Here is a 24,116-nt window from a genome sequence, read left to right as displayed (position 1 = left end):
TGAAAAAAATTGCTATATATCTAGACAATATATATATATATATATATATATATATATATATATATATATATATATATATATATATATATATATATATATATATATATATATATATATATATATCTTCCATACAAATGAATATGGATAGCAATTCATTTCTATAACTGAGTTGTTAGAGAACAAACACATTTACCTAATGTATGAAAATACTAAACAATGATAAATAAAATCTTCAAAATTATAGGACCGCATCCGTACATCTAGACATTAGCTATTAATTTGAGCAATTATTTGCACAAATTCAAGCAATGATAACATCAAAATATATAAACGATTCAAATCATATCTTTAAGTGCACTATATAATATATTCTTAATATATTACAACATATTCATTCCGTGCATCGCACGGGTGCAAATAGTGCAAATACTAGTTAAAGGTAATGGCAAAATTAGCATCTCTGCTAAATGCATGAAAAAGTTTAAAGTAATGGAAAATAATTTTAACATATAGTTATAATTATATATATGAGAAATGTTACAATATTGTGTTTTATAAATAGAATCAGTGCTAGTCTCAATTGCACAACATACTCTAGGATTAAGCACTTACTACTACGCCAAAAATTATAGCTAATAATGAATATAATGTACAATTTTATTTTCTTATATTTGCATAGCAATCAACCACACGGTCCGATAACAAGATAGTAAACTCAGCTCTTCAAGCCATACTCCAACACAACTACAATTTATAAAAACTTACATTTTATTGTATAACTCCATCAATAATAATATATTTATTTTTATTATTCAATTTTATAAAGTTTATATCCTTTTGTAAATTAACTTCATTGTTGTGCAATGTGGATTTTGTAACGTTTATCCGTTACTATTATTATAACATTAGGATAAGTTATGATAATATTCAGTATTTGATATGTGGTGCAACACTAATAACCTAATAACTAGACTACCATTATGATTAGGAGTCTGGTTAGGGTTTAGGAGACCTAAAGATAATCAACCACAATGATGGCCAGTGGTTATATAAGGTCACTAGTCCTCTCACTGCTCACATTACATACCTCATACACCATCTAGAGAGAGCTGAGTAAAGTGAGAGACAAAATACTCGTTATCTCTGCAGCAGTCCGGATCGTTCAACCGTGTAAAGAGCTATGGCTGGAGGTTAGTCGATCCTATTATCACATATTATATGACTAGTTTTTTTACGCACTTTGTGCGAATGAGATAATGCCCAATAATTATTTTTAAATAAGTATTCCAAAGTATATCAATGCAATATCATATAGGAGATGTTCATGCATATGTAAATAAATGTTGAATTTGTTTATTTAAATCGGTAATTTAAAGTATATAAATGCAAGATAATATATGCGAGATTGATTATAATTGTCACTAAAATAAATGTTTGCAACTTTGTAATAACGCTAGTCTAAATACTTAGTTTTAAAGCGATAGTCTAAATAAATACTACTTTTTGTTTAAATTTCTCTAATTCTTCTTTATTCTTTTTTGGGTAGCATTGTTATTGTTTTCATCTTCAGTACATGTCCTTTTTTTTTTTTTTTTTTTTTTTGGTAGTGTTTCATGTGCAATTAGGTTACTGGTAGCAGCATAGAGGGATTCATCATGCAATGAGATTATGATGTTGGAAGTTTTAGATTTACCTTGCTGTGTATATGACTGAGATTTTAGTTTTAATATGAACTATTTAGCGTACAAACACCTATTGATATTTAGTAGTGGTAATTTTTTTCCTACATGTTTTGTATTATAACTTTGATATTTAATTATAAGATAATGTAAAAAAGAAGACAATGAACAATGTAGTGAGTATAATAAATTAATAAATTTGAAGGTAAGGAATCTTTGAATTGTAGAAAATAAAGATAATATAACTAATGAAATTATATTTCTTTTAAATTTTTTATAATGAATATTTTTTTTTTAAATAAAGCATTATAAACATCTAATTCTAAATTAATTAAATGGGGCATATGTATTATTTTTTGTTGTAGCTACTAATTTATTTAATTAATAAGAGTAATAAAGTGTTGTACATACTTTTTCTTCAACAATAATGAAATTAATGATTTTTTTTTTTAAAATTTCCATTCCTTGTTGAGACAAATTGTTTTGTGAGTTTGTCCATAACAATTGCTACAATTGCTGTCAATAGAGGATGATAATAAATAATTCAAAATATATTGTTACAATAGATATTAATATAATAATATAGTAAAAATTAACTTACAAATTTTTTTTAGAAGTTTTCATGCATTGATAAAATTTTGATGTGTAAACTTGTTCAATTGGAGCTAGTAGGATGTTAACATTGTCAATTATTTGAAAAATGATCCTACCGTTTTAGAGTCTATGTGTAATTGTATTTATGATCAACAACTTTGTAGTTAGGCCGCGCAGGTTTGACAATGATGTAAGAACATTGTCCAATAAAAAAATAATAGTATAATATTAGTAATGTAATGTACAATTGTACCATTATAAAAAAAATACAAAAAAAAATATTAATACCATAATGGCCTAAATCATTCCAATAATGCAAAAGCATAATTGAAATATTAAGTTTTGTACATTCAAAAAAAAAAGAAATATTAATTTTTGTTCTAAATAATCAGAAGAAGATTAATTTAAAAAAAAAAATTAACATAAATTTGTTTTTTTTTTTTAAATAAACAAATTCAAGAAAATCAAATAATTTTAAAGTAGTTCCTGATTTATAATATTTGATGCTCAACTTTGAATGCTATGTATTTAGTCGAGCTAATTATTTGACCAAAGTTTATGTTAAATTTTATATTATATATATTTTTAATACATTTTAACATATTCATAATATATGTTTAACGTTGGGTATTCCCTCTCTCCTGAACAAAAAAAATAATATATGTTTAACAATTATGTCAATTATAATTGGGATGAGGTTTGAACCTAAGACCTTATATAAATTAAGAGTATGTTAAAAATAATAAATAGTTAACGGAATATTCCGTTACTAAAGTTTAAACTAACGGAATTTAGGGTTATTTAAGGGAAGAAAATAATATAATAGAGGGTAAATAAGGAAAATCATTAAAAGATACTAAAATCAAAATAATATGAACCATTCATTTTAAGAAACAATTAGTACCGACATTTTTTTTGTTCCAGTTAAGGGCCTAACATTATTCGCTCTTATTAGATTTGTAGATGTAGATGTAGATGTAGATGTAGATGCATGTGGTACTTTAGTCTAACAGATTTTGCACAAAAAAGATAGACATATTCTACGCGAATCCCTATGAGAGTCAAGGACTCACTTTGGAAGTAATAATTGCGAATATTGGATACTCAAATTAATATTCAAAATTGTCTCCAAAAAATATGATAAATAATTAGTGCATGAGTTTTATATTAAAATATCACAAATTTTATTATTAAAACTTTTTTGGTCAAGTATATTGTACATTATCTTTTTAATGCAATATGATTTAATTTGTATGTAAACTATTATACATAATTGAAATTTATGAGTTTTTCTTGTCACACAAAAAATAATATTCAAAAATTTTAATTGAATTATGGTATCATTTCAATTTCAAGTCAAGTTAAAATTTATAGTTATATACTAGGATAAGATTATTCTTCATAATTCATATACAAAAGAATAATTAACAAGAACTAAATTTTCTTTATAGTCCTTTCAAAAAAAAAAAAATTCTTTATAGCATATATAGGAACACAATATATTGTAACGTCACGTAACCTTTATAGAAATTGAGTTAGCTAATGAGTTACGGAATACTAAAACTAAACTCCATCAAAATTTGGCTTGTTATTATATACATTTTAGCTTAATTTGGCTTAAGACTTGATATAGAAGTCATGCTTTATCACTTTCAAGTTCTATATATTAATTAAACTCGAATACAATAATTAGCAAGTATTGAACAAGATTTGTGACCAACTTTTATAATTCTGATCGAACAAAAATCTTAAAAGTATTTAGATTTATCTTGACTCGACTACATTATTGGTAAAAGTTTTACTATTTTGAATAATAGATTCTTGATATTAACCAAGTTAGCATATAAATTGGAAGACCTAAAAGGGGAAACGGTTAATGAGTTATAACTAAGATGACTAGATCAAGATTGAGACATTTAACATTTAGGTTAGAGGATTAAATTGTCCAAGTGATTTTTTTTTCTTTTATTTGAATGACAAGGAAAATTGGTAACTACTACTTGAGAATGTGTACTAGATAAATATAATTTTGCTTGTGACCATAGTCGGCAAAGGATTACTTCAAACTATGAAGGCCACTTTTGCGGGGGAACGGACTTGTAATCTTATGATTACTAAGTCAATAACCTGACCAACTTAGCTGTCTCGTTGCAACTATGATCTATAGGACATGAGAAAAAACTTACACCTAAACTCTTTGATTCACGAGAAAATTCGAGTGCACTATACGACTTATGTACTTGTCCTGTGTAGATCGAGTTTGTGAGTTACTACACATGAATAGAATTTACTCAACGAGTTTCCTTCATCGTGACTTAAAACGGGAAAGGGATATATATTGTATACTTGTTTTGTGTATATACTATATAGCAATAACCAATGTTGAAAAAATTGCTAGGCGCGTGGTGACCGCCTAGAGCGCTTAGGCGGGCGCCTAGGAGGCCGACCGTCGCCTAGGCGAGATTTTTGCAACACTGGGCGATAATTATACAGGCTAGGGTTGCAGTTAGCATAAGGAACAAAAAGACATGGAAAGGATTGACGAAGACATTTTACCAAAACCCATCGATCGTTGTCAATGGAAATGGGGCACGTAGGCGACATAGGCGCCGAGGTTAAAGGTAGGAAATGTCGCCTCGTACTGTCGGGTGTGGGAGCGTTTCACGGCCATGATCGCTAGTGCGCCACCGCTGTGCTGTCGTGTTGTGAAGAAGCGAATGATCGAAGCAGCTAACAGATTTTGGAATTTTTATATATAGCACAGTGTTGTCTCCGTCTTCACTTTAATCTTCTCCACCTTTTCATTGTTTTTATCTACCAAACAACAATAATAAGAAATTTCTTCTCTGATCTGCACCTTTTTCTCCTTTTTCCTTTCATTTTGTGTTGTGTAGTGCATATATATGTTTACATTTGGGGGGTGGGGGGATAACCCATATTTTCTATGGACCCGTCAAAGTTCATGAAGAGATAAATCGAGTAAATTTAATTTTGAGACCTAACACTAATTAATTGTATGTTCATGACAAGAATATAAATCTCTCCCTGCCGCTATAAATCAATCTTAAATGATTTTTTTTTTTTTTATCTACTATAGTGCTGTACCAATGTCTTAGGAGCACAAAATTAATTTTCACGGTAAAAAAAATGACGGATTAAGTAGTTATATTGGTTTATGTAGATGGCTCAATTGATGGCATAGTCATATTTAATTGTTTAATTTTTGATGAGTGGCGAAAAAATGACGGATTAAGTAGTTATATTGGTTTATGTAGATGCATGGCTCAATTGATGGCATAGTCATATTTAATTGTTTAATTTTTGATGAGTGGCGTGCATTTTCACCCTGATATTGATGGGGATCAAGAGATATTAGTGTGTAGCGAGTTTGGTTAAACACTTTATTTGTATCTTATTAATTTTACATTCTCAACTCAACTATCACAACTAAACTTGGCTGCGATGATATGCCATTGCCTTTGGTCACGACCCACAAAGTACTTATACCATATAAATCAACAAATAAGTTAACTTTTGGCCAGGACTATGTGGTCTAATGGTATCCGGGTTGGACTTCCATTTGGAAGGTTGTAAGTTCGAGCCTCAGTGGAGGCGTTATTGGCTCTTTGTGTTTTAGTAGGTTGAGAAAGTATATGAACAGATACTACAATCTAATAGAGCTAGTAGCATTAAAAAAAAAAAAAGTTAACTTTTTTTTTTTTTAGCTAGTGGTAGATCGATATATTGTAAATAATATGTATTTTTTTTTATATATATTCCACAACAAATATTTTGAATCATTGACTATTACATTTTTAATGCATGTTTTTTTACCTACTAATTAACATCAATTAAAATTAGACTTGCCTATTCAAATTTAAAATAGTCCATTTTTAGTATAATAGCTAAAATAATGGAGGCTTCTAATAGTTAGGATGAGAGTTAGACCTCATGTTATGCACTTACAATTGTTGGGAGTATTTGTCTCACTAGTGAGAGTATTTCGTCTCTATTGATTTAGATATGTATTTGATTGTGGTTGTTATAGAAAGAATTTGTAATTATATTAATTGACATAAATAATACTTTAATTTGAGAAATTATAATTATATCATTTTAAAAAGACAATTGAACAGACATACACTAGATTCAAGAAATTCCAAGAAAACAATATTATATGCATAGCAAAAAGGTGATGTAGAAATGCACCACGTTGTGTCTCCATTATTTTGGGACTTAGCTTCTATGTCGAAGGTTGTATGTTTGTGTCCAAGTTATTCTGATTTTTTAAAAAATTATTTTATTAAATTAAAGTATAATTTTGATATAATTACAGTTTCATTTGACAATTTGTATTCCATATGTGAGACATACATATTATTACATATTTTTTTTTAAATACATATTGTAGTTTCATTTAAGCAAAACTAAAGTATCATTTATATTCAACTCAAATTCTATTTAACAATATACACTCAATATGTGAAACATGTTATTCAATTTCATTTTATGCATACTGCAGTTTCATTTCAACACAACTAAAGTATCATTTTAATGCAATTACAGTTTCATTTGATAAGATAAACACAATATGCGAGACAGTTTCATTTTAAATATACTATAATCTCATTTTGTTATGAACTTACAACAAAATATAGAATTTGTTAAAATGTAATGACTATTGTTTCTTTGCTTTAAAAAAAAAAAAAAAAACCTCGTTTCAAACCATAGCTCACCGTATAACAACCGCCAATTGGAGCGTTGGGGGGACACCTTTATGCATGGTTAAAAACATATATGCCACTAACCTTCAATCATTATTGCATGAACCATGGTCCACATAATTGTGTGGACCATAAATAAAAAGTAAATTTTTAATATATTAAGGGTACATTATTTATGTTCGTACGGTACATTTTTTGAAAGTACATTTTTAATATACGAAAGGTACATTATTTTATATAATGTATCTTTAGTACAAAAATAATGTACCTTCAGTACAATAATAATATATTTTTAATTTAATATATTAAAAATGTATCTGATATTTATGATTCACACAATTATGTGGATCATGGTCCACAGTCCACACAATAATTTGTCACCGACCTTTTGCCCAAGTGTCCAGCCCACAGAACATGGGCCCAAATAAGAACAATGGGTGTGTTTCATAACCTTCTGCCCAAGTGTACAGCCCACAGAACATGGGCCCAAATAAGAACAATGGGTGCGTTTCATAAAACATCAGGCCCAAATTTGACACAATAGAAAAGATAGAATAGTTATGCTGTGCATCTGTATGCACATACAGATGCAAAAACGACGTCGTTTTATTAAAAACGCGCGTCTCCCCTTTAAAAAAAAAAAATCAGGTTCGATTTCTAGTAACAACATTATTTTATTCATTCATTATGGAATTTTAGTTCATGGATTATGGAATTATAGTTCATCGATTATGGAACTATAGTTCATCGATTCTGGAATTATAGTTCATCGATTCTGAAATTTTAGTTCATAGATTCTGAAATTTTAGTTCATTCATTCTAAAAATTTTAGTTCATAGATTAGATTATGGAATTATAGTTCATCGATTATGGAATTATAGTTTCGAACCTAATTTTTTTTTTTTAAGGGGAGACGTGCGTTTTTATAAAACGACGTCGTTTTTCATCCGTATGCACCATGCTTGGTGCATACGGATGCACAGCATAATTTGCCGAAAAGATAGTGTATTAATGTATTACTCATCACATGGCCACATTCAAACAAGGATTTTGAAATATAAGTTCCCTCCAAACCAGAGCCCTAGACCTTCAAATTCAAGTACCAGATAGATAGAAATGGCTTCCCGAGCACAAAATCACCTACAAAAACCCCCCAAGCAGCCTCCGAGGATCCTCAAAAAGCAATGGTCCATCGACGATTTCGAGATCGGGAAACCCCTCGGAAAGGGCAAATTCGGCCGCGTCTACCTCGCCCGTGAAATCAAGGTATTCTTTTCAAGCCACTAGATCGATGCCTTTTTTCCTTTGAATTTCTTTCTGGAACTGGAACTGGAAATGGTGGTTTTGCAGAGCAAGTATGTAGTGGCATTGAAGATAATTTTTAAAGAGCAAATAGAAAAGTACAGGCTGCATCATCAGTTGAGAAGGGAGTTGGAGATCCAGAGCAGTCTCCGCCACCCGAATGTTCTGAGGCTCTTCGGCTGGTTCCATGACGACGAGAGGATTTTCCTGATCTTAGAGTATGCTCATGGCGGCGAGCTCTACAAGGAACTCCGCAAATTCAGAACCTTTTCTGAAGAACAAGCCGCCACTGTATCTGCTCACTCTTTCTCATATATTCTGTTCACTAGAATTTTCCTAAACCCTAAACCCTAAAAATGATTCAATTTGTTAGTACTATTCCAAGATAGATACAAGCCTTTTCTATTTTCAGATCCTTAGTGGTGGATATTTCATTCTTTGGTTTATTAACACAAGACTCCAGATTTACCTGTTCAGTATATACTTCCTTGCCTATCATTTTGCATTGCTTCTATGCCTGATATGAAACTTTTTACACTGTTTTTAATGAGATATATTCACAAATGTTGGGATAGTTCAAGTGTTTCTGATTCTTTGTGCTTTTACTGGTTCTGATTTTTAGTACATTGCAAGCCTTACTCAAGCACTGGCGTATTGCCACGAGAAACATGTGATTCATAGGGACATAAAGCCCGAAAACCTGTTGCTAGACCATGAGGTAACACTAGAGTAACTTTATAATTTCAATGCTTCTTTCATACAGAGCGAGAACAATTTGTGGATTTACCAGTTTTCCTTCATATTACTTCATGTCCTCTAATTGAATTTAGTTTACTTGGAAAACAAGAACTTCAAGAGGTTGGAAAGAAGTTTCTTTTGTAGCATTGTATGTACTTGGCAAATGACACTACATGATCTTCTCTTGAAATAGGTGGTATTGGTAATGGTAATGAGTGGATTTTGAATGTAGGGGCGATTGAAGATTGGAGACTTTGGGTGGTCAGTACAATCGAGAAGCAAGAGACGTACAATGTGTGGAACTTTGGACTACTTGGCACCAGAAATGGTGGAGAACAAAGCTCATGATTATGCAGTTGATAACTGGACTCTAGGTGTTCTTTGCTATGAGTTTGTGTATGGTATGCCCCCATTTGAGGCAGAAAGCCAGAAGGATACCTTTAGAAGGTAAGGATGATGGATAAGCTATTAAATATAAATAGTATGTAATATCTATATCTCAATTCATTACCACAAGATGATGAATTGATGATGCATAATTTGAATGATGTAGGATTATAAAGGTTGACCTCAACTTTCCCTCCACTCCTCAGGTCTCTCCAGAAGCAAAGAATCTCATTAGTCGTGTGAGTTGGTTAATTGATAAAGCATGCATTTACTCCATAGTCCATATTGTTCTCTGTAATAATATATAATGTTAATGTTGACTTTGCCAGCTTCTGGTGAAGGATTCTTCAAAAAGGCTGGCTCTTGAAAAGATCATGGATCATCCTTGGATAATCAAGAATGCTAATCCCATTGGAGCATGCTGGAATTGACTTCCAATTTATAACTTCTCAGATCAGAGCAAATAGTGTTATTGAGATACATGATATTAATCATTTCAAGCTAATTTATAGAGCAGATTTACGAAATGATTTGGATGGTATGTTTAAAATTTCAGGAGGCTCAAGAGCTGTGAACTTGTTCATCTCCTCTTCAAACCTCTTCATGGCCACCGCCGGCAAGAAAACCGGCACAAGCACGCCGTCCTGACCGTCGCTATTCCGGTAGCGAGCATGAGTAATAGCGGTGGCTGATGCTCCTCCATCCATGGTCCCTCCATACACTGGTTTCCCCCATCCAAAATCTATTCGATGAAACCCTAATCTTGTCAAATCAGTAACGACAATACTGTTACGTGTCCTCAACAATGGCGGCTTTCCATTCGAATCCAAAAAGTTAACCTCCGACCTGATATAATCTCCACTCACTCTACTCTTCGCTTTCTCTATCAACTCCACCGCATACTCTAACGGGCTATTATCACATAATAATAACTTCCCAGCTTTTGCCACCGCCGCGGAAACCACCACCGCGTTGCCGTAGTAGCCGTCGCGCAGCTCAGGTGGACCTTTGTCACGTACATTAATCGGGCATATGACGGCGACGGTCTCGTCGCCGTCGAACTCTAAGGCTCGTGTCCGACATATCCATATGCAAGCTGTAATCAAATCAAACTTTGAGGTTGGTCGTCGTTGAGTCTGCGGCGGCGGCGGTGGAAGTTTTTGGCGGATGGCTTTCAACTCTTTGGGGCCAAAAAAGAAAGAACGGCTAACCAAGTTGTCATAGGGATCTGTTATTGATTTGTGGCTGATAATGTCATATGCTTCTGTGTGGTCGTAGGTTGTTTGGAGTGGAGGTGGAAGATGTTTTGCAGTCAATAATTCTCTTCTCCAGATAGGTTTAGTTGAAGGTGAAGATGCACCCTGAGCTAACTCTTCCACAGCCTTCACAAATTGTGCTAAACCTAATCCATTAGTTAGAACATGGTTTGCACGTATAGCCACCACAAATCCTCCACACATCAACCTCGTAACCTGTAACAGAACCGAGATCAGCTATGAGCAACCTAGATTAATTTGTAGTTTTTTGCTGATTAGAACCACAATTAAGCCGGATTGGGATTTACTTAGTGTACAAATTAGGGTATTGAATGCGGGTTTCTCTAATTAAATTGTTGTTCACACAGCTGTGTGAACCATGTTCCACACAATAATTTGCCAATGGATCGAGAATGTAATTGTTATGCCATGAACCGGCCGGATCCAAAACGACGCAACTTTGCGCATGTGGAATAACGGTGCCGTTAGTCAATCCTTTTAAGTTATTGCAGGCACTGACTAATTAATTAACTGAATTATTAACTAGTTATATAATTGGATAACTTTACCAAGTGGCTTGTGGTCCACTGGTATCGGATTGTTCCCCTATGTGGGAGGTCTAGGTTTCAAGCCTCGTTGTAGGCGTAGTTTGTATGGGTATCCCCCTTCCTTTGAAATAAAAAAAAAAAATTGGATAACTTTAACTAGTTAGAACTACCTGAACTAACATCAATGGGTAACCGAGTATTCCATCAGAGCCAGGCACTTGATACAGGAGCTCCTTGGAGTACAAACATGGCGGTCTAATGGCATCACCAAAATCTTCCAAGCTGAAATTACTATCTGCTTCCACGAACAAGATCCCTTCACCACTGCAATCCACCATCAACTTATCCTCATTAGGGCCATGAATAAGGCGACCTGCAAGAGGGTAGTACCATACAAGAGCTTCAGCTAATGCATCTCTAATGGTTTCCACAGGGTCCCTTGCTTTCATGAGGGGATTTGCCCTATAGAACATGATCATAGAAATATGAATCCTCAGACCTTTTTGGTCATCTATGTCTGATAATTCCTTTATTTCATGGGGTGTAGGTTTAGCGGGTACAAGGAGCTGTGGTTCCTTATGGTTAACAACAAAAGCTTGTTTTCTTGCCTATAGAGTTGGTTTAGCTTGATGCAGCCTGCTTCGCTTCACTATTTCACCTCTATTTATACATTAATTTTATTTGTCTAAAAAAAAATAAAAGTGGTAAACTTTTTATAAACAAGATGAGCCCAGCTGACCTACGATATAACTACTTCAATTGTACTGTTGCTCTAGCGTGGAAGAAATATATGAAGTAGACAATCGTATGTATGAACCTAATATATATATATATATATATATATATATATATATATATATATATATATATATATATATATATATATATATATATATATATATATATATATATTGGGTGGGTGGGCGTGTGGGTGTGTGTGGGGGGTGACAAGTGTATAGACATATTGCAATCGTTATGCTATGGACCCGTGTCTAGCATGCATTGTGGGCACGGGTAATAATGCCGTTAGTGGCACTATTATCTTCCATTTTTTTTAAAAAAAATTTCAGACCGCTTCGTTATAGGGGTATATGTTCATAATTTTATTACTATATATTCATAATTGTAAGTTCATAATGTCAGAGCTATGTTCATAATTTCATAATTGTACATTCATAATTCCGTAACTGTACATTCATAATTTAATAACTGTAACTTTATAATTTTCGAAACTCTATGTTCACAATTTTAGAGCTCTATGTTTATAATTTTATCACTATATGTTCATATTGTAAGTTCATAATGTCAGAGCTCTATGTTCATAATTCCATAACTGTACATTCATAATTGCATAACTGTACATTCATAATTCCGTAACTGTATATTCATAATTCAATAACTGTAAAATCATAATTTTCGAAGCTCCATGTTCACAATTTTAGAGCTCTATGTTCATAATTTTATCACTATATGTTCATAATGTCAGAGCTCTGTGTTCATAATTTTACAACTTACATTTATAATTCCATAACTATACATTCATAACCCTATAACTGTACATTCATAATGGCACAAATGAATAACGCTGTTAACGGCGAGACAAAATCAATTTTTTTTTTTTTAAAACTGGAATGACACGTTTTCCCTAAAAACGACGACTTTGGACTCATTGTGGACACGGGTTCAGGGCATAATTTGCGGACATATTGACAGAGTAATGGTGCTAGCAACCGATCCGGGCTGTCAACAAGCACCTAACCCGACACCACATGAAAACCCAACGGACAGAATACTAATGGGTGGAACGTTACCACATGTCATTTACTATGCCATTGAAGAGAGAGAAATAATGGCTCCTCATTATGTCTCATCATGTCATTACCTTTAGGACGATATAAATAGGACATCTCCTCAGCTAGGGAGACACGTTCAATATTCTGTACTGAAACACTTGCAATACAACAATTTGTTATTCTTATAATATTATATCTCCGATAACATGCTTACCGTCACATATAATCTACCAATTTAGGCTAACCTTATCCCAACAATTTTCTCTTACTTTCTAAAATGGGTCCCACTTCCACATCATCAAATTTACAATTTTTCAACTATTTTCTCTATATCCCTACAATACTCTCTCACTTTTAAAAATGGGTGCCACTTTCAATCAAATAAACAAATACATATATAATAATATTAAAATAGAAAAATGTAAAAGAATGTACAAGTTTTGCTGCCAAAGCTGCCATTTGGCAGCTGTCATTGTACTTAGCAAGCTTTCTAAAACATAAAACTTCCAAGACATGTGGTAAACAAAAACAAATTAAAAGATTTTTTTTTACACATAATCATGCCATGCATGTCACTTTGTAAATGTTAAAATTTCTAGGTTAAGGATAGCCTTAAAGATTTTGTATCTTATAGTACAACTGACTAGGTACGATATTGATATTATTATTATTATTATTATTATTATTATTATTATTATTATTATTATTATTATTATTATTATTATTGAATGCTATTATTATTATTATTTATTTTTTTTATTATTATTATTATTATTATTATTATTATTATTATTATTATTATTATTATTATGTGCAGAGTTGGTGGTCACGGTCAAGGTCACGACGTGAACTTGACTGTGACCTCTGGAACTTGCGAATTATGTTGAAAAGTCACGGTAGAATTCACGCCATGAATTCCAGCTTGACCTTGCACCGAGATGTAGAGCTTGGAAGAAGATGTAGTAAGGTTTCTACGAGGGTAGGATTTTACTACTTGATAGGCTAATTAGATCACGAGAGTGGCTTGGCAATGGAAACAATTGTCAAGAATCATGATCAATGCATTACACTACTTCCTATACTTAGGGCCATTCTGTTGCACCCAATCAAGGAACACTCCTAGTCCCCTCCATTCACTTAATTGCTTCCTTACAATTACTTATTTACTTGTTACTTTGATAATGCTCTTGGGACCTAACTTTCTATGGCTCTACGCGCTTGTGCATAGCCGCGTATTGTTCAATACCCATTAGCCATCCTTAGAGAACGACATCCCGGGGAAGTTTCACATTTCCTAAATCTTCTTTCAATCCCATGTAAACTTCAACTTTCACTGTACCACTCAATAACACTCCTTGATTTTTGCCGGATTATATTCTAAATCCCATGAATTCTCTTCAAACTTATGAGGAGATAAATTGAGTCAATTTAGTTTCTATAGTCAACACTAAACTATACACTTTTATGCACAAGAAGTCAACCTAAACTCAAATCTTGAATGTTCTTTTATGCACAAGAAGTCAACCTAAACTCAAATCTTGAATGTTTTTAGAAGGAATCTAATCTCTACTTTGCTATTGGAAGCAAGTCTTAAGTGAGCCACTAAATCAATGTCATTGGGCTATTTTCTAATCATACTTAAGTATAATTTTATTTATGTTTCATGACAAGAAGTTACACAAACCATGTTCTAAGCTAATAACTTAGCACAACATACACAAGGACTATAAAGCAGATTGGGATATGATAGCTCTAATTTATTTATAGAGCAAATTTACGAAATGATTTGGATGGTATCTCTAAAACTTGACGAGGCTCAAGAGCTGTGAACTTGTTCATCTCCTCTTCAAACCTCTTCATGGCCGCCGCCGGCAAGAAAACCGGCACAAGCACGTCGTCCTGACCGTCGCTATTCCGGTAGCGAGCATGAGTAATAGCGGTGGCTGATGCTCCTCCATCCATGGTCCCTCCATACACTGGTTTCCCCCATCCAAAATCTATTTGATGAAACCCTAATCTTGCCAAATCAGTAACAACAATACTGCTACGTGACCTCAACAATGGCGGCCTTCCATTCGAATCCAAAAACTTAACCACCGACCTAACGTAATCTTCACTCACTCTACTCTTCGCCTTCTCTATCAACTTCACGGCATACTCTAACGGGCTATTATCACATAATAATAACCTCCCAGCTTTTGCCACCGCCGCGGAAACCACCACCGCGTTGCCATAGTAGCCGTCGCGCAGCTCAGGTGGACCTTTGTCACGTACATTAACCGCGCATATGACGGCGACGGTCTCGTCGCCGTCGAACTCTAAGGCTCGTGTCCGACATATCCATACGGAAGCTGTAATCAAATCAAACTTTGAGTGTGGTTGAGTATAATGCGGTGGAAGTTTTTGGCGGATGGCTTTCATCTCTTTGGGGCCAAAAAAGAAAGAACGGCTAACCAAGTTGTCATAGGGATCTGTTATTGATTTGTGGCTGATAATGTCATATGCTTCTGTGTGGTCGTAGGTTGTTTGGAGTGGAGGTGGAAGATGTTTTGCAGTCAATAATTCTCTTCTCCAGATAGGTTTAGTTGAAGGTGAAGATGCACCCTGAGCTAACTCTTCCACAGCCTTCACAAATTGTGCTAAACCTAATCCATCACTTAGAACATGGTTTGCACGTATAGCCACCACAAATCCTCCACAAATCAACCTCGTAACCTGTAATTTATAACATATAAATTAAAAATAACATTACTTTCTTATTAATTAATCAAGATCAAACTCCTATTAGTATCCAAGAATATATATGCACATGTAAATCCCAAATTAAAAGACCACAACGGATAAACAAACTTAAGTTGCAATCAATCATTATATCATGGAGCATGGTTCATCCGACAAGATAGACCATTGATATAACAGGGCGTTTTGTTGGGAGTAAGGAATTAGGGTGGAAAGGAATTGCAATTCGTTGGGAAAAGAATAAGGTGGGAATAAAGTAGGAATTCAAATTATATTGTTTGGTAGGGATGAATAGAATTATTGGGTAGGGAATGAAAGAAGTGATATAAAGACTAAAATGTCCTTGTGTAATAATAATAGTAGTAATAATTAAGGGTACTTTTGTCATTTCATTCCTTTTTCCTTTTCCCACAACCACCGAATTGCAATTCATATGGGGGTGTCCATGAATTGCAATTCAGCAAAAGGAGGGAATTGCAATTCCCTCCAACCAAACAGCGTAATTGTGACTTCCACTGAATTGCAATTCAACTACAGCCAAATTACGCCCAACCAAACAGGCCATAAAGTTCATTATTATTAGTTTTCTATAAAGGCTTAATAAATCTTTGGTTGTTTGTCTTTCAAATATATATATATATATATATATATATATATATATATATATAGAGAGAGAGAGAGAGAGAGAGAAAGAATTACATTCATGTAAAAACAGGGCTTAAAATACAAACGTGTGGATATTTCTGGATCGTTGGATTTTGGGTATCTAAGGTTGTGATTAGTTTTTATGATTTTGCGTGCTGCCCGTCTGTGTGCACTATCGTTAATGGACATGTGCACGCCGGCCCAAATATTGTGGATTCGCACATGCATACTATATTGGATGTGTGCATTGTCGATCACAGATTTGTTCATACCCACATTTAGGTGTGTGCACGGTATATACCCACGTGTTTGTATTTTAAGAGTGTGTGCACTATATATATATATATATATATATATATATATATATATATATATATATATATATATATATATATATATATATATGATTATTTTCAAATACAAACCCCCCTTAAAATACAAACCTCCCTTAAAATACAATCTGTGTGCATGTAAGTATGTTAATGTGTGCACGAGCTAATCTCAGATTTTGTTGGCTGTGTGCCCAGTGTGCATGTAAGCATGTTAACGTGTGTACGTGATTTGATGGATGGTTGTGTTTTTTTTCTCCTACGCGTTGTGTGCATGTAAGTATGTTAATGTGTGCACGAGCTTTGATGGATGATTGTGATTTTTCCTCCTACGCGCTGTGTGCGTGTAAGTATGTTAATGTGTGCACGAGCTAATCCCAGAAATTGTTGGCAGTGCGCCCTGTGTGCATGTAAGTATGTGAATGTGTGCACGAGCTCAAGTTTGTATTTTAAGGGGAATTTGTATTTTAAGGGGGTTTGTATTTGAATGCAACTATATATATACTAGTTTTTTACGCGCATTGCGCGATTGGGATAATGCCCAATGTTTGTTTGTTTTTTTTTTTCTTTTTAAAAATAAGTACTTTAAAGTATATTAAGGCAAGATTATATTGAAATTGTTCATGCATAGATAATTGAAGGTTGAATTTGCATATTTAAATAGGTAACTCTTCTCCCAAAGGTTGAGTCCCCAACCCCAAGGGTCCCCACACTCTGACCCGACAGAGCATTGTGGGAAGTTGTAAATCACAGTGACTCAATGATTTAGCAGACAAGACCAAATGCCGGTGCGCACAAGCAATCTGCCCACTTTGGACATAATTCCCGCACTGTCGCCGCCGAGGTTCAAACCTTGGTCTCTTCTCTCAAATACTGCCCACTAAATTAACCATTGAGCTAAGCCCGTGCGGGTTAAATAGGTAATTCTAAGTTTACAAATGCAAGATAATATAGTCAAGATTGATTATAATTGTCAATAAAATAATTGTATAGGTATGGTTGAAACCAAATACGGGACATAAGAGAGAACAAATAAAAATTAGGGCATAAAATATTAAATATATACTAATATTGTTTGAGGAGATTTCGACATTAGGATTTGTGGTTAAGTTTTATTAAGACTTTAATATTAGAATTAGATTGATGGTGTAGTTATAATTCTATATTAGACTTTAATATTAGAATTAGACTAACGGTGAATTAACGGTATTTAACGGAAAAGTTAAATGGATAATCATATAATTAAGGATAAATTAGAAAAACTTAAAAGAAAAAAAATTAAAACCTGAACAATCTGAACCATTCATTTGATTTAATAATTTGGCGGTCATTTTTTCTACCCAATGTTAATAATTAAATAAATTCGTTGGTCAAATCCGCTAATATAATCCACTAACGCTAACCGCTAACTGCTAATTGTCAAACAAGGACATTGTAAGGTAGTTCTCACTTCAATATGTTGTGTGATTTGAATACACTCTTTGTCACAAAATCTCTCTAGTTAATATGGTTGGCTTTATTAATTATATATTTTTTAATTTTTTCATGGTATTAATAAAATACTTGGTAAATAAATATATAGCATTATTTTGTATTATAACTTTGATATTTAATTAGAAAAATAGTGCACAAAAAAGATAATAGACAATGTAGTGAATATAATCAATTGATGAATTTCAATGTAAAAATTTTTACATTTGAGAAAAATAAGGACAATATAATTAATGAAAATATTTATCTTAATTAATTTGTTGATAATGAATAATTTTTTTTCACTGAAATAAGACATTGTAAGGACAATGTAACGAATATAATCAATTAATAAATTTGAATATAAAGAATTTTTATATTGTAGAAAAATAAAGACAATATAACTAATAAAATTATTTCTCTTATTTAATTTATTGATAAAGAATATTTTTTTTTGAATAAAGGCATTGTTGACACATAATTCTAAATTAAAGAAATGCATATCTATAATTTTTTGTTGTAGCTACTAAGTTATTATTTATATAATTTAATAAGAGTAAAATAGAGTACTAATTATGCCAACTTTGTTTGGAATGAGGTTCGAACCTAAGACCTTTTTTTTTATTGAAATCAATGAGTAAGTTAACGGTGAACTAACGGCAATTCTTAAAATTTTAACGGAATTAGTAACGGTGTGGGGGTATTTTAGAAAATTTTAATGTAAAATTTAAATTTGATCAATCTTTTAATCAATCTGAGCCATTCATTTGATTAAAATCTGTGACCGCCATTTTTTCTACCCATTATAGGCCTAACTCTCTTGGGCTCTTATTAGTATATATATAGTAGAATATATTATATAAAATTTGACCCGTTGTCATCCTTAAGTTATTAAAGTGATGTAATTCAGGTACTGACTAAATTAACTAATTGAACAATTAACTCGAAATACCTGAACTAACATCAATGGGCAGCCGAGTATTCCATCAGAGCCAGGCACTTGATACAGGAGCTCCTTGGAGTACAAACATGGCGGCTTAATGGCATCGCCAACATCTTCCAACCTGAAATTACAATCTGCTTCCACGAACAAGATCCCTTCACCACTGCAATCCACCATCAACTTATCCTTAGGGCCATGAATAAGGCGACCTGCAAGAGGGTAGTACCATACAAGAGCTTCAGCTAATGCATCTCTAATGGCTTCCACAGGCTCCTTTGCTTTCATCCGGGGATTTGCCCTATAGAACATGATCAAAGAGACATGAATCCTCAGACTTTTTTGGTCATCTATGTCTGATAATTCCTTTATTTCATGGGGTGTAGGTTTAGCAGGTACCAGGAGCTGTGGTTCCTTATGGCTAACAACAAAAGCTTCTTTTCTCTCCATTTCGGTTTTTTTTTTTTTTGGTTTTGTTTTGTTTTGTGTGTGCTTATAGTGTGGAAGAAATATGGAGTTGGTTTAGCTTGCTAATATATATAGAGGTGAACAAGCATCAAGCTAAACTATGCTATGCCCATATATAAATCATCTAGAGTCGAACTTATAACCTTGTGGTAAACCTCCACCCAGTTGCCGCTAGAATTGTGATTTTAGGTCATGTGGTCATATATTTATGAGTCTGTTCAGGTGAGAACGGGTTGCTTAGGAGATAACGAAGAATCACTCACAGTCGTCCATGTGTTCAGATCTAACGGATCAGAAACACTGATTTAAAAAAAAAAACGCGATGACATTTTCGTAAATTATTGAACATTGAAGTACAAGTACATTGTGTTAAAAGTGTAAGTAATAGTTTCATGTAGTGCATCTACGTGCAAGTAAAATGTATTAAAAGAGCAAGTAAAATGTATTAAAAGTGCAATAAATAATGTACACTGAGCATCAATATTATATGCACCTAACGTTATCATTAGTTGCACCAAATGTTATTATTAAGTGCACCAATGTGAAAGACGTTATCATTAGGTGCACCAACGTTAACAAGGTAAATTACTTACACTATTTAGTGAAAATGGTTACAATTGTATGTGATTTTACTTGCACTTTTTACTGCAAACTTGCACTTTTAACAAATTTTATTTGGACCAAAGTTTGAGTTATTTACAAAAATGTCACCGCGTTGTTTTTTAAAATTACATTTGATTCGTTAAATATGAACACGTAAACGGCTGCGATTGATTCTTAATTTTTTCATGGACACCCGTTCACACACACACACACACTCCAATTGTACGTTGCTCTAGCGTGGAAGAAATATGAAGTAGACAATCGTACGTATGCTTTGGATCGGACCTTAAAAGGTTAAGTAATCTCTTGCTTATCTATCCTTGTAAAAAAAATTAATCTCTTACTTCACTTCATCAGATAATTATATTAGTACACCCAAATTATGTTAGTAATCTCTTGCTTATCTATCCTTATAAAAAAAAAATAATCTCTTACTTCACTCCATCAGATAATTATGTTAGTACACCCAAATAATTCGCAACTCTATTTTGTATATATATATATATATTAATCTCTTACTTCACTTCATCAGATAATTATGTTAGTACATGTATGAATTTCTTTGTTATTATGATCATCAAGTGCTTGCAAGTTAATTATCACGGCGTCAAAATTTATGTATAATTAATAATGAAGACACACACTGACACACACACAAATGAGTTCAATCGTATATGAGCTTAAATATATGATGAGTGGGATAATGGCCATAAACTAAAATATTCATAACAGAAATGACATTTACAACGTTAACAAATGATTTTGAGAGACTAAAATATTTTCAAAACATAAAATGCTCACATCTTACTGTTTTTGTGTATCATAGATAATGAAAATATAAATAATCTAACCCAATAGTTTAGGCTGTTGTAAGTAAACTGCTAACGCAATTACAAAACTTAGTGAACGCAACTCGAGTTCTACGGACCCATTTAGCCACATTGCTATCTTTACATGATCCTATATATCTACATCTTGAGATATGATTAATTAAGTTTAATTTGTATTAAAAAAGTAAGATTAATTCCCATTATTAAAATGTATTATTATATATTAGTTGACTTTGTATCTTTTGCTAATCAAATTCGATTGTTATTGCCTACATGTAACTAATAACACGAATAAGTTCATTCAAAATTCAAAAATATATGAGCTATATTATATATGTATATGTGATATTCATATACATACTCCGTATTTTATATTAATAAAAGAGCAATGATGAGTTGCCCATAAGTTTAGTTCATACCGGATGAAGCCCGCCTTATGACTATAAGACGCATAGACAACTTTTAAGGAGTCAAATTTAAAATTTTGTAGTTACTAAATTTATTTGACGTCAAATTAAAGGCCTTGTGGTCAAGCGGCATAACTGTGACCTCTCAATTGAGAGGTCTCAAGTTCGAACTCAGTAATCACTACATAATTATATGCGTTAATGTGAGGTATGCATATAGATAATTATATAATTAATTGTAATTGAAGTTGTTAATTACTTGTAAGATAATTATTCACATAAATAAATAGATCAGATAGTCGCGTTCAAACTTCTATCTGTTATATATATGTATTTTAATAATCATGAATTAAAGGAGGAAGAAATGTATTAAAATAAATACCACTTGGGTATTTATCTATCTTTTATCACAAAGGTTTAGTGGTGAAAACAAATAGATTATGTGCTTTGTTCCAATTTTAAACTTTCAAAAATTCATAATAATTTCGTATCTATACTATTAATAAAAACAAAATCTCCATTTTAACTTTTCGTCCAAAACAGTCATATTTTGCATAATATTGTTAAATATTGTAATACAATTCCTAATAGAATATATTATTTCCTATTTTCCTACTACAATTCTACATTAAAATTCATATTCGTAATACAATAGAGCAATATTAAAATTCATATTCCTATTCAACAATATTATCCCGTCAACGAGTTCAATAGATTTGTTAGTCCAACGGTACTACTCAACGGGTTTATTGAACCCACACCGTTTTTCCCTTTTTGGTGGTGCACCACAGATTACTCATAAGTGCACCACATAGCATGCATAAATAACTACATATTAACTCCTAGTGCACCACTGAAATATACATAGTGTACAAAATTACTTAAAAACTGTAAGAATTGAAAAATGGTCGGACTGCATTTGATGGGCTAATTTTATCTGTTGTGTTTTGTTTAAAGTAAATAAAGTTGTTGAGACCTCTGGGTGTAAATAAGATGATATGAGTTTCTTTCAACTTAATTAGAGGTCTTGAGTTTGAATCCTGAGAATGCAGCTACTTCAAAACTTATTAGGGATGTGGGGTCCTAGTCTACTTTTATTTTTATAATTTGTATTTAATAGAAGATATTGACAAGAACTGATGGAATTCATGATCTTTAGATATTTATGAGAATCATGCTCCAAATTAACATTTGACTACTCCTTACAAGGCGATTTTATTAGATTTTGTAAAGAAATTGTGTTGTGAGTAACTTTTAGTACATGTTAAAAATTGAAGCATGTGTTCAATCTCAACTAAAATATATATTATGTGCTTGTAGTTAATATATTATTGCCTTCAATTTATTACAAATAATTCTAATTTATAGAGTAGATTTAAGAAGTGATTTTGATGGTCTCTCTATAACTTCACTAGGCATAAGAGCTGTCAACTTGTTCATCTCCTCCTCAAACCTCTTCATTGCCGGCGGTGGCAAGAAAACCGGCACCACTATGCCGTCTTCTCCGTCGCTATTCCGGCAACGAGCATGAGCGATGATGGTGGCCGATCTTTCTCCCTCCATGCTCCCTCCATACACCGGCTTCCCCCACCCAAAATCCACTTCACTAAACCCTAATCTCGACAAATCAGTGACAATGAAACTACCACGTGATCTCAGTATCGGCGGCCGTCCCTTCGACGCCATGAAATTAACCATGGACCTAATATAATCCTCGTTCGCTCTACCCTTTGCTTCTTCTATTAACTTTACGGCATAGTCCAATGGATTATCATATAGCCTCCGGGCTTCCGTCACGGCCGCCGGAAACACCACCGCGTTGCCGTAATACCCGTCGCGCAGTACCGGTGGACCTTTGTCACGGACGTTAATGGTGCACACGACGCTTGTAGTTTGATCACCGTTTAAGTCTAGGGCTCGTGTTCGAGCTCTCCATATGCAAGCGGTAATCAAGTCGAACTGTGAGTTTTGTTGATGTTGGGCAGTGACTTGAAGAGCCGAGTCGCTAACTGTTGGGCATGTATAAAAAAATAAAGTGAGAATTTCGCTTCCCCAAGATCTTCCAAGCCGAAATTACTATCCGCTTCGACGAACAAAATCCCTTCACCATTGCAATCCACCATGAACTTATCCTCATCAGGGCCTTCAACAAGCCGACCTGCAAGAGGATAGTACCATACAAGGGCTTCAGCTAATGCATCTCTAATGACTCCCACAGGGTCCTTTCCTATCACCAGGGGATTTGCCCTATAGAACATGATCATGTGGAAATGCATCCTTAAACCTTTTTGGTCATCTATGTCTGATAATTGTTTGATTTCATGGGGAGTAGGTTTTGCAGGTACGAGGAGCTCTGGTTCCATGTGCCTAACAACAAAACCTTGTTTTTCTGCCATTTTGGATTATATTATTTTGATTTTAATGTGGAGGAAATATGGATTGTAATACAGCTCTTTTGATGCCTGCTGCCCTTGAATTTCATCTGCATGTATATATAGGCAAGAATCTAGATCAAATATTCAAAGAATGTAGATATGATTTATGATTATAAAGAAAAAATAATAGATTATTGAGTAATGTAAGCGGTATGATGTGGCGTGGATATAGTGATGTCAGGGATCATGTTGAGCCCACCGAATATTATTGAGTAATGTAAGCACTCTG

General features: G+C 33.2%; 3 protein-coding genes across 3 annotated transcripts; 1 reads left to right on the top strand and 2 right to left on the bottom strand.

Annotated features, from left to right (window-relative positions):
* Positions 1-8,025: 8,025 nt before the first annotated feature.
* On the top strand, positions 8,026-9,946 carry LOC109152690 (serine/threonine-protein kinase Aurora-3-like). Its single transcript, XM_019300340.1, has 6 exons — positions 8,026-8,263; positions 8,348-8,590; positions 8,922-9,017; positions 9,270-9,484; positions 9,591-9,663; positions 9,754-9,946. The coding sequence occupies exons 1-6, from the start codon at positions 8,114-8,116 to the stop codon at positions 9,853-9,855; spliced, it is 879 nt and encodes a 292-aa protein (XP_019155885.1). The 5' UTR covers positions 8,026-8,113; the 3' UTR covers positions 9,856-9,946.
* LOC109152737 lies at positions 9,920-19,594 on the bottom strand. Its single transcript, XM_019300385.1, has 4 exons — positions 19,157-19,594; positions 14,828-15,736; positions 11,399-11,836; positions 9,920-10,896 (listed from the first exon to the last, which is right to left on the bottom strand). Exons 1-4 carry the CDS (start codon positions 19,592-19,594, stop codon positions 9,931-9,933), a joined length of 2,751 nt encoding a protein of 916 aa, XP_019155930.1. The 3' UTR covers positions 9,920-9,930.
* A 3,220-nt stretch (positions 19,595-22,814) lies between these two features.
* On the bottom strand, positions 22,815-23,848 carry LOC109152736 (methanol O-anthraniloyltransferase-like). Its single transcript, XM_019300384.1, has 2 exons — positions 23,530-23,848; positions 22,815-23,461 (listed from the first exon to the last, which is right to left on the bottom strand). The coding sequence occupies exons 1-2, from the start codon at positions 23,846-23,848 to the stop codon at positions 22,815-22,817; spliced, it is 966 nt and encodes a 321-aa protein (XP_019155929.1).
* Positions 23,849-24,116: the final 268 nt, after the last annotated feature.

The sequence above is a fragment of the Ipomoea nil genome, unplaced genomic scaffold, assembly GCF_001879475.1.
Source record: "Ipomoea nil cultivar Tokyo-kokei standard unplaced genomic scaffold, Asagao_1.1 scaffold2480, whole genome shotgun sequence".
NCBI classification, from domain to species: domain Eukaryota; kingdom Viridiplantae; phylum Streptophyta; class Magnoliopsida; order Solanales; family Convolvulaceae; genus Ipomoea; species Ipomoea nil.
Note: the sequence above shows the minus strand (reverse complement) of the source record. Positions and strands in the feature narration are given on the sequence as shown.